The following is a 12,119-nucleotide window of genomic DNA, read 5'->3' as shown; positions in this document are numbered from 1 at the left end:
CCCCCCCCCCCATCTTTTATCGTCTTGGAGAAGGTGAGATGCTCCTTGGAGGTTAAAGGTAACTTGGGAATAGCTTCCAGAGCAGGTGTGTGGGATTTGGGCTCTTTGAGCCGCCAGTTTGAATGTCCGTGGTGCTATCAAACTATGAGAGGTTAAATAAAACCAAACCTTCAAGTCTTGGCCCCTGGGCATCTGACCCCAAAAGACCAATAGACCACAAAGTAGTTTGTGATTTTTTTTTTTGAGTTGATCAGTTCATTTTGGTTTGGCAGTAGGGAATGTAGGGTTAAGAGAAAAGGAGTTTGCATTATAGTCACAAGGATTGAGGTTATTTTTTTCAGTGGAGCTATCTGTAAGGGATGTGAGGTTAACCAAACACATGAGTGGTCAGGACATTCTGCCCCTATTCTCTTTTAAAAATTAACTGGACATTTAACCATATTCAGTGGGCCCTTGAGAGCAGAGGCATGTTGCTAGGGGCTATAGAAAACAGATGAAAGAAACATTTGGAATATGGCAACATTCCAAATGCTCGACAAGGCAGAGAGGTTGGTTCTAAATGGACTCGAGGCTGGAGGGGGTGGCATTTGAGGCCGGTTTGAAGATTAGAGGTGGGTAGCAGTCATCCACATTGAGAGTAGGGGAAATGGGAGTCCCAGGCAGAGGGTGTAATACAGGTAACAGCCAGGATTATGAGCTCGCAGAGTACTTTCCAGAAAGGCGGGGAGCCTGGGGTGCCCCTGGACTAGGAGATGACCTCCTCTGGACATGATGTTGTCACTTCCTCCTTAATTAACTTCCTCGGGGGACATCTGCCAGGCTAGAGGAGTAGGGCTGGAAGGGGGCCAGGTCCTGCTGGAGATGGGCACGGGGAGAGGGGCTGGGACAGGGAACTGTTGGCTGGGGTTAGAGTGTCTTTCAATCATCAGGACTGCTCACGCCCAGTCAGTCGGGTCTGTCCAGGTGCTGTGACTCACCTTGTTGGCTCAGAGGAGATGCTGGGTGGCACGGGGAGGGGAGCGCAGGCCTACAGGAGTCCCGAAGCTGTGCATCTGTACTCTTGTTCTAAGGCCCTGGGCCCGCATCCTTCTGCTGTCCTAGAAATGAAGACCCAGATCCCCATATTCCCTTCTTGTCGTTTTAAAATCCTCTCTATATCAATAATTGTTTCTCACTTAAGTTTTCTGCTCTAGTAGTGCAGGCCTGTGATTGCAGTATCCTGGGCAGAGCTGATGACATTTCCAGAACTGAGGACTAGTGGATAGAAAAAAAAGGTTTTTTTTTTTTTAATGGAATGGGACATTGGAGGGGAGTGGACAATGTTTTTTAAAATTCCATACTTAGCTGTATGACTCAAAATTATGAAATAACTTGGTTGCTCACAAAATTGTCATATTAAGTATATTTAAGTCCTCAGAAAAAGACTTTTCCCCTTCTGAGCTTTCTTGTTTCTAATGCTAGGGATCCGTGGGCACCCAAGAGGCCAGGAGGGACCCAGGGCTCGCCAGGGCCCGTGGCTAAGAGTGTGCTCCCCTCCCCCAAAGTCTCATGCCTAGCCAGCTGCTGAACCCCTGCTCTTACCTATTAGATTCAGTAGTCCAGGTTGACAAGGCAACACCAGGTTCTGGCGTCAAAGGTCACAGCGTGGACAGTCACCAAGCAAACAGCTTGATTTATCTTCAGCTCCCCAGGCTCTGTGCTGCTTGCTCTAAGGAGGGCAGTAGATTTGGGTTTTCAGAGGCCAGGGCTGAGGCTCCAGAGAGCAGGCAGCCCTTTCCCCCAAGAGAGGTGCAGCCTCTTCCTTCCAGACTCAGCTTCGTTGGCCAGGCCTTGGCTCCCCGGTGCTCTTCCCTCGTCAGGCTCTGGCTTATCAGCCCTCTTCCCCATCTCACCTATTGAACATTAGATCCCTCGAGCCAGAGGCTTGGACTAAGTGTCAGGCCTGAGCCTGGAGAGAGGCCGAGTGGGGCTCTGGTCAAGCAAGTGGATCCATTTGGGCCAAGAGAGAACTTCTCCATGGCTCCTGGCCCTCAATCCCACGTTTGTTCTCCAGGATGACAGGAGTCAAAGGGTAGACGTCTTATCTCTGGTTTCTCAGCTGTTTCTTGGTTGGGTAGGTGTTTTGGAGCCAGGAGGTTGGGATGGGTAGTGGCCATGGTTTTCTTTTTACCTGTAAGAGCAGGGAGAGCCTTCTCGTTGGGCAGCTTCTTTCCCAGAAAAGGCCTGGGTCATGGAGACACTCCAGTAGTTTTAGGAAGGAAGGAAGGGAGAACAAGAAGAAAGAGGCAGATCGCTCTGCTCCTTCATCACTGCCACCCTCTGCCCAGCGTGGGGCCCCGGGAGAGGGGCCCTCTGGGCACAGACTAGCTTTCTGGAAGAGCAGGGCCTTGCTTCTCCCTGACTTGGCACACCTTCCTTCCACCTGCTGTAGCTGCCGTAGGTCAGCCAGGGAGCTGAGCTCCAGGGAGAAGAAGGCCCTCGTGTTCTCGAAGGAGGCTGTGCAGTCCCGGAAGGCTGCAGACTGGCCCGAGGTCTGGGCGAGCCGTAGCCACCCCCCAGAGTGGCTCCCAGCATGTGTGACTGTCACTCTGACTGCAGCAACACCTGTCCTACCCGCTCTGCACCCCTCCATTCATGGCAGTGAGGCGACTTTTGCCCTGCATGGCCCTCTAACCCCCTGCTCTGTTCTGTGACAGGCGCCCAAAGACCGCGCCGCTCCTGTTACACCGTCTGCTGATGACACCGTGTCACCTGGCGGTGTCCCTTCCCCCTGTGCTAGTCCCCCCCGTGTCACTAGCATGGCATCAACTCAGGTTCGTGCCTCTTCCCCCTTGGCCTGCTGCCCCACTCTGTGCTCACCCCCTCCTCCTTCCTGGAGGACCGGACCTACCGTGGAGCCCTTTCCCTTCCTTCAGGTAGCTTGGCTCCTAGAGCGAGGCGCCCTTCCTGAGGACTGGGGTGGGGGAGGCCAAGAGCAGGTTCTCCTTGAGGTGCGGGCGGACGGAAAGCGGTTGGAATGAGCTTGGCGCCGTGGGTGGTTCTTACTGGAAACTGAATGACTGATTCATACGTTTCTTTCCAAACAGAACCGTGATGCTGACAATGATCCTAGTCCCGTTGACAAAAGCACGTGAGTGTCTCCCGCGGGGCCAGCAATCCCTAGGCCACTGCCCGTGACCCCCTCTTTCCCATCGAGCCTCCTGCACCCCTGACTGCTGTGTTCATCCTCAGATCTTTCTCATCCACTGAGAGCCTGCGACAGCTATCTCAGCAGCTCAACGGTCTTGTGTCCGAGGTACCACCCCCAAAATTGGAGCCCGGAGTGGGCTAGAGAGGGAAGGAAAATATGACGGAAAGAAACCGAGACAGAGGTTCCCAAGAGGAAGGGAAGGTCCTGGGACCAGGCAGCTTGGCTGGATAATGTTTAGCTAGTCATTACTTCTCTGAGTCTCCTCTTTTTTTTTTTTATAAATTTATTTATTTATTTGTTTGTTTGTGGCTGCATTGGGTCTTTGTTGCTGCCCACAGGCTTTCTCTAGTCGTGGCGAGCGGGGGCCACTCTTCGTTGTGGTGCGCAGGCTTCTCGTCGCGCTGTCTTCTTGTTGCAGAGCACGGGCACTAGGCGTGCGGGCTCCAGAGTGCAGGCTCAGTAGTTGTGGCGCACGGGCTTAGCTGCTCCGCGGCATGTGGGATCCTCCCAGACCAGGGCTCGAACCCGTGTCCCCTGCATTAGCAGGTGGATTCTTAACCACTGTGACAACAGGGACGCCCTGAGCACCCTCTTTGACGCTGTCAAAATGCAGGGGTTGGACCATGCGATTGGTTACATCATTTTATCCTGCAGATGAGAGCTGCTTGGGGGGGGGGGACAAGGGGGAATTAAGAACGAGGAGAAATTGGCACAGGAAGGGGTTAAGGGGGGGAGTGGCAAGTTAGGCAGAAAAGGAAATGTTGCCAGTTGATGGGGAAGATGTTGGAGGGCTTAGGCCTTGAGGGGGATAGATCACGTTTCCATGTGAACCCTTTCATCTCTCCTAGTCCCCATCTTACATCAACGGGGAGGGTCTAGCATCCTGTACTGACATAAAGAATCTGGAGGTAAGGGGGCCTGCACCGTGGCCCAGTGACCCTGCAGGCCAGCCCCCACCTGCCCCCACCTCCCTCCTCCCACAGTGGGGGCTGGGTGCCCCACTACCAGCTGACACAACCCAGACACCCCCCAACCCTAGTGATCGCTCTCTCTGCCTCCCCCGCCCCTCCTCCAAGTCCTCCTCTTCCTCTCTGCATGCGCCTCAGAGCCGGTACCAAGAACTGTCAGTAGCCATGGACTCCAGCAATCTAACAAACAAACAACTCAGTAGCAAGATAGAGCAATTGGTAAGAGTCCAGCGTTGTCCCCGGATTCCACGCTGCCACTCTGGGGCCCCAGTCTCACCTTGGGGCTCTGAAGAAAGGGGCTGGGGACCCCGGCGCCAAGGGAGAATGGGGTGCCGGGGGGCCTAGGTCTCAGCTGGAGGGACCCCGGAGCACGGCACGCAGCATGGCTCTCTCTGTGGCTGCCTTCTTTGCCTACTCTGTTCTCCAGAGACCCCCGCTTGAGTCCTCCCCACGCTTGCCCTGGGGCTGTTGCCTGTAGCGGGAGCACTAGCTTGACCAGTGTGTCCCAGCCCTGACTCAGCCCCTGATTTGTTCCGACTTGGACCTTGGACAAGTCAGCTGTCCTCTCTGGGCTTTAGTTTCCTGAGGAGGTAGGATTAGAGGGTGTCCAAGGTCCCTTTAAGCTCAAAAAATCAGAGATTTAAAGGTCATTTTCGTTCCCATATCTTTGCTCTTAAGAACAGAACCTGGCCTGCAGTGTGTGCTCAGGAAACATTCCTCGAGTGAATGAATGCCCCCTTCCAGATTGTGAGCTGGCAGAGGGTGGTCTGACCTTCTCAGACTCCATTTCTAGAGGTTTATGTCATTGTCCCTTCAAGGGAATCAGATCCAGACTCTCACTACTGTAGCCATGAGCAAAACTTCCCAAGACCCAAAGTCTCTTAGCTTGAGAAGCGTTCATCCATTTATGTCCCCATGAACTCTCCCTTTTTAACCCATTCCTGGCCCCTGCCCATCCCTCCTCCTTGGTCTGAGGATCGTGAGAAAGGGGGACAATCTCAGTCACCTTCCTATGACTCTCCCCACAGAAACAAGAGAAACAGGAAACTTTGGATCGACTGGAAAAAGTAATGCGATTTCTTTGTCTGCTTCTCCCGTGGCTGATGGGTTTGGGGGAGGATTCAGATGTAGAGGCCCATTCTCCTCTTGCCTGCTGGGCAGCCTGGAGAAAGAGGGGGCCTACCCCCTGCCCCTCCCCGCCCATCCCCTACTCCCGGGGTGGCCAATTATCTGTTCTCATCTGTGGGCCTGTCCTGGGCCAGTGATGACATTCTGGGGGCTATATCCTTCGCTGTTTCACCTCTGCCTACCAGTAAGAGCTGTTTCTTCTCTTTTCCTGCAGGAGAAGAAGGAATTTGAGAAGAAGCTCGTGAAGGAACAAGGGGCTCTGAGAGAACAGCTGCAGGTGAGTGGGCTGAACCAGGGTCCCTCACGGCCCCCAGGAAACATCGCTTTTCTGCTTTTAGCACTTGTTTGCCCTTTCTCCCAAAGGTCCACATCCAGACCATAGGGATTCTGGTGTCTGAGAAGACAGAATTACAGACAGCTCTGGCTCACACCCAACAGGCAGCCAGGCAGAAAGCAGGTGGGAATCTAGGCACCCTTTGACCCCTCGGCCCGAGGGGTGCACTGGCTGGCCTTCAGCGGGGTTCCTTCTTTGGGCTTCCCTTCTCATGCTGTCATTTCAGAAGAGTTGGAGGACCTTGCTAATTGCCTTCGGTCATCCAGGCAGCGTGTGGGAGAGCTGGAACGGACGCTGTCTGCCGTCTCCACGCAGCAGAAGCAGGCCGATAGGGTGAGCCCAGCAGTCTGCCCATCCGCCAGAGGTGGTACGTGGGTGGGGTGAGCCTAGAGGTCCCTTCGGCAGCACGGAGTGACTTGCTGCCCAGAAGGCAGCACTGGCCCTGTGTTGCTGCTTTAAAGTTGTGTGACTGTGAGAAGCAACCTGGAGCGAGTTGGTTGCTATGGCGAGTTGTTGGGGGAGGAGGGAGTGCTGTCTAGAGCGAGCGCTGGATGCAGAGCCCAGAGCCAGAGCGCCAGCTTTGCCCTTTACTGGCTGCGGGCTCTGGCCCAAGTGCTAGGTGTTCGGGCTGTGAAGGTTCAGAACAGTATTTTTATCCGTTACCGCGCTAAGAGAGAGAGAAGTACGTGTGTGAAATATGTATAAGACAGGTCGGAAAGGATTCATAAAAGCCCAGGGGAGAGGAGCAGGATGGCTGAGAGATGTGGCACTTTGGTACCTTCTGAGTTAGGGGCTGTGTGAGTGTATCATCCGTTCAAAAAATGAACAAGAGATTACAATACAATTTAATCCCCCATCATATCTGTGCTCCCACCCCGGGGAGAGAACATGGTTCAAGAGTCCCAGCTCTAAGTGATGTTAGGCGAGCCACTTAACCTCTAACGCTCCGTGTCGTTCACCCGTAAAATGGAGATAGTAATAGTAACCGCCTCCCAGGGTGATTGTGAGTTTGAAATGGGAATGTTGGCTGAGAGAGTGTTCAGGAAAGGTGCAGACGTGGGGCTGATAACAGGGAGAATGATGGCAGTGTTACCTGCTGTCCCTGGGCCTGTGAGCCCGCCGTGAGTTAGAGCTCTCCACCTGCCTTTTCCACCCTTCCCGAGTTCTTATTAAAACCAAATGAGAACGTGAGCTTGGAAGTGCTTTGAAAAAATATAAAGCCTGACACCAGGTGAGGACGTGTTGCTGGGAGTCGTCCTGTTGCTGCTGTTAGTCTGCATCTTCCACCTCCCTTCTCCTGACCTCACCTCTCTGTGTTTGCAGTACAACAAAGAATTAACCAAAGAGCGAGATGCCCTCAGGCTGGACTTATACAAGAACAAGTAGGATAGGGATAGTGGGGGAGGGCTGGGAAGTGGGGAGGAGCCGAGGGAGCGGGTGAGGAGCTGGTACAGCTTCGCATGCGTGCAGAGCCACGCTCTGCTGTCCCAGCTGTGCCACCGACTCCTGCTGTGGCCTCAGGCAACTCATGTCCTCTCTGTGGCCTGCCACTTGTGACTCTTGATCCTGGGGTCCCTTCCAAAGCAACTGTTCTGTGGTTCTGTGGCAAAGGTAGTGGGTTGGTCACCGGAGTGACCCTTTCTGTTCTTTACTCACGCCTCCCTCCACTACCGCCTGTCACAGCAAAAGCAACGAGGACCTGAAGCAGCAGACCTCGGAGCTGGAGGAGAAGCTGCGGGTCATGGCGAAAGAGAAGGCGGCCATGCAGCTGGGGATGGAGGAGCTGCAGAAGAAGGTGGAGATGTCCGAGCTGCTGCTGCGGCAGGTGGGCCTGGAGCCCCAGGGAGTGCGGGCCCCACCTGGCGGGGCCCGGGCCTCTTAGGGTCACTGTGGGTGGCCTCCGGCCAGGAGCCAGAACATTTGGATCCTCGTTCTGGTCCTGCCATAGACTCCTCTAGAGATAGGAGAAAAACTGGGGCCTTGCCCAAACCTCTGGAATCAGAAGCTCAGGGATAGGCCTTTTTTAGTTTTCTTTTTAAAGCATCCTGGTTGAAAACCATTGTTTTATGGATGACAGTTACAAGGCTAGCCCGAGAGTCCGCTCCCTTCCTCTCGGGGCCAAGCCTCCAGGTAGACAGGGCGCTCAGGTCTGAGAGAGCCTCCTCTTTAGTTTTCCTGCATGCACAGTGATTCTCTGCCTTCCTGCCCTCAGTAAGGGTACGGTTAAAGTATGCCGTGTTCATTTATTGGACTACTATGTAACCATTACAGAAATTAAGTATATCTTGTTTGCAGCAAAGTGAAATTAAGGTGCGGAACCATATATGATACTACCCCGTGACAGCACAGCTGCACTGTGTATTAATTAAACGTGTTTGCGTGTGTATGGAGAAGGGTCGAGAAGGATACACTCTGGATTGGGGTGGTTGGGGAGCCATGAGTATTTAGTAAAAATAAAGCCTGTGGACCTGGTTCTAATAAACACGAGGACAACCCTGAGTTGTACGTTGACCTTTTGGGGGGCATTGCGTGGGGCAGCCTGGGCTTCCCAGATCCAACCTCATTTTTCACCATCCAGTTTTCTAGTCAACCTACCGCCGACAGCAGCCAGCAGTTACAGCAGGCCCTGAACGAGCAGGCACAGCTGGAGACCCACGTGGAGCGGGTGAGATTGTGCAGGGAGAGGGGTGCGGGAGGACGATGACCCCAGGTGACCGGGAGCAGGTGAGGCCCCAGGCAGCCCGTGGTAACTTCTGTGCCCACTCTCGCAGCTGAAGGATTCTCTGGAGCAGCTGCAGGCAGAGAGGGACCGGTATGTGGTGAATATGAGAGAAGAGAACGCCGTTTGGCAGCAGAAGACGCAGCAGCTGCTGGAGCAGGTGAGACGGGACCTTCTCCCCCCTCCTTAGACAGGCCACCTGGGCATCTGTGAAATAGGAATCACGACACTTGCTGTGTGCAGCCAGAGGTGGAAGTGTGTATCTAGAGGGTGGGGGTGGAGAGGGACGTGGTCGCCCGGCCTTGACCCCCTCCTGTGCTCTCCCCCCACCCCCCCACCCATGCTTTGGGCAGATGGGCAAGTTGAGGGAAGAAAAGGAGTGCAGCATGAGTCAGGTGCAGGAGCTGGAGACCAGTTTGGCCAAACTGAGGACCGAGATTGGTAAGCCAGGGCCAGGGGATCCGGGAGCAGGGTTGTGTCGGCGCTGGTGAGGGTGGCTGAGAATGGAGGTGAGTGGGTGGAAGGGCACCGTGGCCAAGGGAAAGAGGTCTGTCCCAGGAGTTGGCAAGTCTTGCAGTTTCCCTGCGCCTCAGGGTCCCCATCTGCAAAAAAGGGGTGAAGTGCCCACTGTGGTCTTGGGCATACAGATGGGAGGAACTCTGTCTGAACGTGTCTTGAAAGATTGAGCCAGGAAGCCAAGATTTGGGGCAAGGAGGCTGAATCAGGAGCTGTGGACCAAGAAGAGGGTGTTTTGGAGGGACTTCCCTGGCGGTCCAGTGGTTGAGGCTCTGTGCTTCTGCTGCATGGGGGCACGGGTTCGATCCCTGGTTGGGGAAATAAGATCCCTCATGTCGCACTGGTGCGGCCAAAAAAAAAACCAAAACAAAACCGGTTTTTGGAGACTGCAGAGGCGAGAGGCCCTGACGGTGTGCTCCCTTTCTCAGCTGTGCCTCCGCCTCAGGAGCCCCCAGCCGGGCCCTCGGAGGTAGAACAACGGCTGCAGGCAGAGGCCGAACAGCTACAGAAGGAACTGCAGAGCCTAGCACGGCAGCTGCAGGCTCAGGTGAAGGACAACGAAAGTCTGAGTCGCCTGAATCAGGAACAGGAGCAGCGGCTGCTGGAGCTGGAGCGGGCGGCCGAGTGCTGGGGGCAGCAGGCCGAGGAGCGCAGGCAGATTCTAGAGAGCATGCAGAGCGACCGCACCACCATCAGCCGCGCGCTCTTCCAGAACCGCGAGCTCAAGGAGCAGCTGGCTGAACTGCAGAATGGATTCGTCAGGCTGGTGCGCAGCCCTTCGCGGCCAGCCTGCCCTCCTCCCTGGCCAAGTCCTCTGGGGGCGGGGCGAGGCACTTAACCTGTCTGGGGCCTTGGTTTTCCCACCTGTAAAATGGGTGATATGGACCTTTTGTGAAATGGTGCCCACGAAGGCACGCTGTGAGTCGGAGAGCCCTGCTCAGAGGGTTATGGGGGGAAGGGGCAGACTTTCCTACCTGCCTCCACCCTTCCCTGAGCTGTGGGAGGCAGACACCAAGTTCTCCAGCTGCATTGGGTGGCCGCTGATTGCTTCTCTCTGTGCAGTCCAACGAGAACATGGAGATAACCAGTGCGCTGCATTCGGAGCAGCACATCAAGAAGGAGCTGGCCAAGGAGCTAGACCAGCTGCAGGGGAGGCTAGGAGAGCTGAAGGAGACGGTAAGCCCTGCCCCAGCGGGAGGGCCAGGAGATAGGCACCAGCCTCTGGGGAGCCAGGGACCTGGGGCCAGGACAGGTGACCCCAGAGTCCTTCAGAGCCTGTGACTGCTTTTTGCCCCCTGGCCTCTGATTTTCAGAGTTGAGTAGCCCTGGGCCATAGGTCATTGTCCCCGCTAGAGGCATCGAGCCCCTAATTAGAGGGGAAGAGAGGGTGTACGGTGGCCAGCTCCTTGGGTTCAGCCCTGGATTCAGCCCTCGCATCTCTAAGCCTCAGTTTCCTTATCTTAAAAGGTTAGCGGGATTTCCCTGGCGGTCCAGTGGTTGAGACTCCACTGCAGGTGGTGCGGGTTTGATCCCTGGTCGGGGAACTAAGATCCTGCATGGTGCTGTGGAGCTACCAAAAAAATAGAAAAGAAAAAAAAAAAATGAGGTTATCATTTTCCTCCTAGAGGTGTTGGAGATTAGAGAATCATGCATGTAAAGCCTTAGGAGTTCAGTGTGCACCTCACAGATGTTGGCTGGAGCTCTGCTTCTCCACCCGTCTGCGGCCTCAAGTTAAGATAGAAAGAAGCTTGCTATGAGGGCTGGGTGAAGGCGGCATGGGGCTCTGGGCAGCCAGCAGAGCCTCGCGGTGCCTGCCTCAGGCAGAGGGGTCTGTGCCCAACCTCCCCAGTCTGTGGGCTCCGACTGCGGAAGCGAGCCACAGCCTGTCCTCACCCCCAGGGTCTTCCCGCAGGTGGAGGTGAAGAGCCAGGAGGCTCAGGATCTGCAGCAGCAGCGGGACCAGTACCTGAGCCACCTGCAGCGGTACGTGGCTGCCTATCAGCAGCTGGCCTCTGAGAAGGCGGGGCTGCAAAAGCAGGCGCTGCTGCAGACGCAGCTCGTGGACCAGCTGCAGCACGAGGAAGTCCAGGGCAAGGTGGCGGTCCAGATGGCCCACCAGGAGTTACAGGAGACCCAGGTGAGGGCGTCGGAGCGCTGGGTCCCTGACGGGAAAGCCTGCAACCTGTGTCCCTCCTCACTTTCTTTCCTGGCCTCTTAGGAGCGCCTGGAAACAGCCAACCAGCAGAACCGGCAGCTACAAGCCCAGCTGAACCTCATGGCTGTGCCTGGGGAAGGTAAGTAGGACGGCCCGCAGGGAGAACCCCCAGCCTGAGGAGCAGGGGGACTTTTAGCAGCGTGGAATTGAGTTAGAAGAGACCTTTAGGACAGCGAATCCTCTTCCTGCAGCGAGTGAGGTGAGGGGCAGAGCTGGGCGGCACGCTGTCTTCCCGGCCTGCTCGCCCTGCCTTGTCGGGTTGTCTGAGGCCCCTCCATGTGTCCCCAGCAGGAGGTGGACCGGACGGTGAGGAGAAGGATGAGGAGGCCCCCCGGCCAAAGCTGAGCGTGCCGGAGGAGCTCGACAGCCGAGAGCTGCTGGTGAGCTGACCTGCTCCTTGCCTGTCTTACTTCCTACCTCCCCCTGTGCTTCCTCTCAGACACTCTTTGTGGTTTCCCTCCCTCTGACTTCTCTGGACCCCCAAGCTCCCCTGGGAGCCATAGTCAGATGCCATGTCATCCTTGAACCACAGGCATGCCCACAAAGACCCCGAGAGGGGGAGCATCCCTCCACCCGCCACCCCTCGCTGGTCCTCAGTATCCCCCACAAAAGCATGCGCACACCTCTTGCCCGCAGGTGGCATTTTTTAACTCGGCCTTAGCCAGTGCTGAGGAAGAGCAGGCCCGGCTGCGCGGGCAGCTGAAGGAGGAAAAGCTGCGCTGCCAGCGCCTGGCTCACCTGGCAGCCCCGGCCCAGGACGGGGCGGAGAAGGAGGTCCCAGCCTCCGGGACCCGGGGGGACAGCGTGCCTGCGGAGACCCACCAGGCCCTCCAGGTGGCCATGGACAAGCTGCAGGTGAGTGGGTCGCCCCCAGTGGGGTCCAGGAAGGGTGGGGGCCTGCGGTCAGATCGCTGCCGAGCCCTGACCTGCTGTTGTGGCTTCAGGGCCGTTTCACAGCGCTCATGCAGGAGAAAGTGGATCTGAAGGAGCGGGTAGAGGAGCTGGAGCATCGCTGTATCCAGCTGTCCGGAGAGACAGACAGGATTGGT

At 56.0% G+C, this 12,119-nt stretch overlaps 1 protein-coding gene across 1 annotated transcript in view; it reads left to right on the top strand.

Moving 5' to 3' along the window:
• GOLGA2 (golgin A2) overlaps nt 1-12,119 on the top strand; it is a 16,562-nt gene that overhangs the window by 2,869 nt on the left and 1,574 nt on the right. The window contains exons 3-23 of the mRNA XM_024762745.1: nt 2,697-2,813; nt 3,087-3,130; nt 3,232-3,295; nt 4,039-4,098; nt 4,297-4,377; nt 5,187-5,225; nt 5,501-5,563; nt 5,650-5,743; nt 5,847-5,953; nt 6,944-7,002; nt 7,304-7,445; nt 8,199-8,285; nt 8,392-8,499; nt 8,693-8,780; nt 9,284-9,621; nt 9,918-10,031; nt 10,768-10,992; nt 11,074-11,149; nt 11,362-11,450; nt 11,707-11,925; nt 12,015-12,118. Coding sequence (XP_024618513.1) covers nt 2,697-2,813; nt 3,087-3,130; nt 3,232-3,295; nt 4,039-4,098; nt 4,297-4,377; nt 5,187-5,225; nt 5,501-5,563; nt 5,650-5,743; nt 5,847-5,953; nt 6,944-7,002; nt 7,304-7,445; nt 8,199-8,285; nt 8,392-8,499; nt 8,693-8,780; nt 9,284-9,621; nt 9,918-10,031; nt 10,768-10,992; nt 11,074-11,149; nt 11,362-11,450; nt 11,707-11,925; nt 12,015-12,118 — 2,318 coding nt within the window. The remainder of the gene's footprint in view (nt 1-2,696; nt 2,814-3,086; nt 3,131-3,231; nt 3,296-4,038; nt 4,099-4,296; nt 4,378-5,186; nt 5,226-5,500; nt 5,564-5,649; nt 5,744-5,846; nt 5,954-6,943; nt 7,003-7,303; nt 7,446-8,198; nt 8,286-8,391; nt 8,500-8,692; nt 8,781-9,283; nt 9,622-9,917; nt 10,032-10,767; nt 10,993-11,073; nt 11,150-11,361; nt 11,451-11,706; nt 11,926-12,014; nt 12,119) is intronic.

The sequence above is a fragment of the Neophocaena asiaeorientalis genome, unplaced genomic scaffold (genome assembly GCF_003031525.2).
Source record: "Neophocaena asiaeorientalis asiaeorientalis breed wild unplaced genomic scaffold, Neophocaena_asiaeorientalis_V1.1 scaffold78, whole genome shotgun sequence".
NCBI classification, from domain to species: Eukaryota; Metazoa; Chordata; class Mammalia; order Artiodactyla; family Phocoenidae; genus Neophocaena; species Neophocaena asiaeorientalis.
The sequence above is the reverse complement of the archived record's forward strand: the minus strand, read 5'-3'. Positions and strand labels throughout refer to the sequence as shown.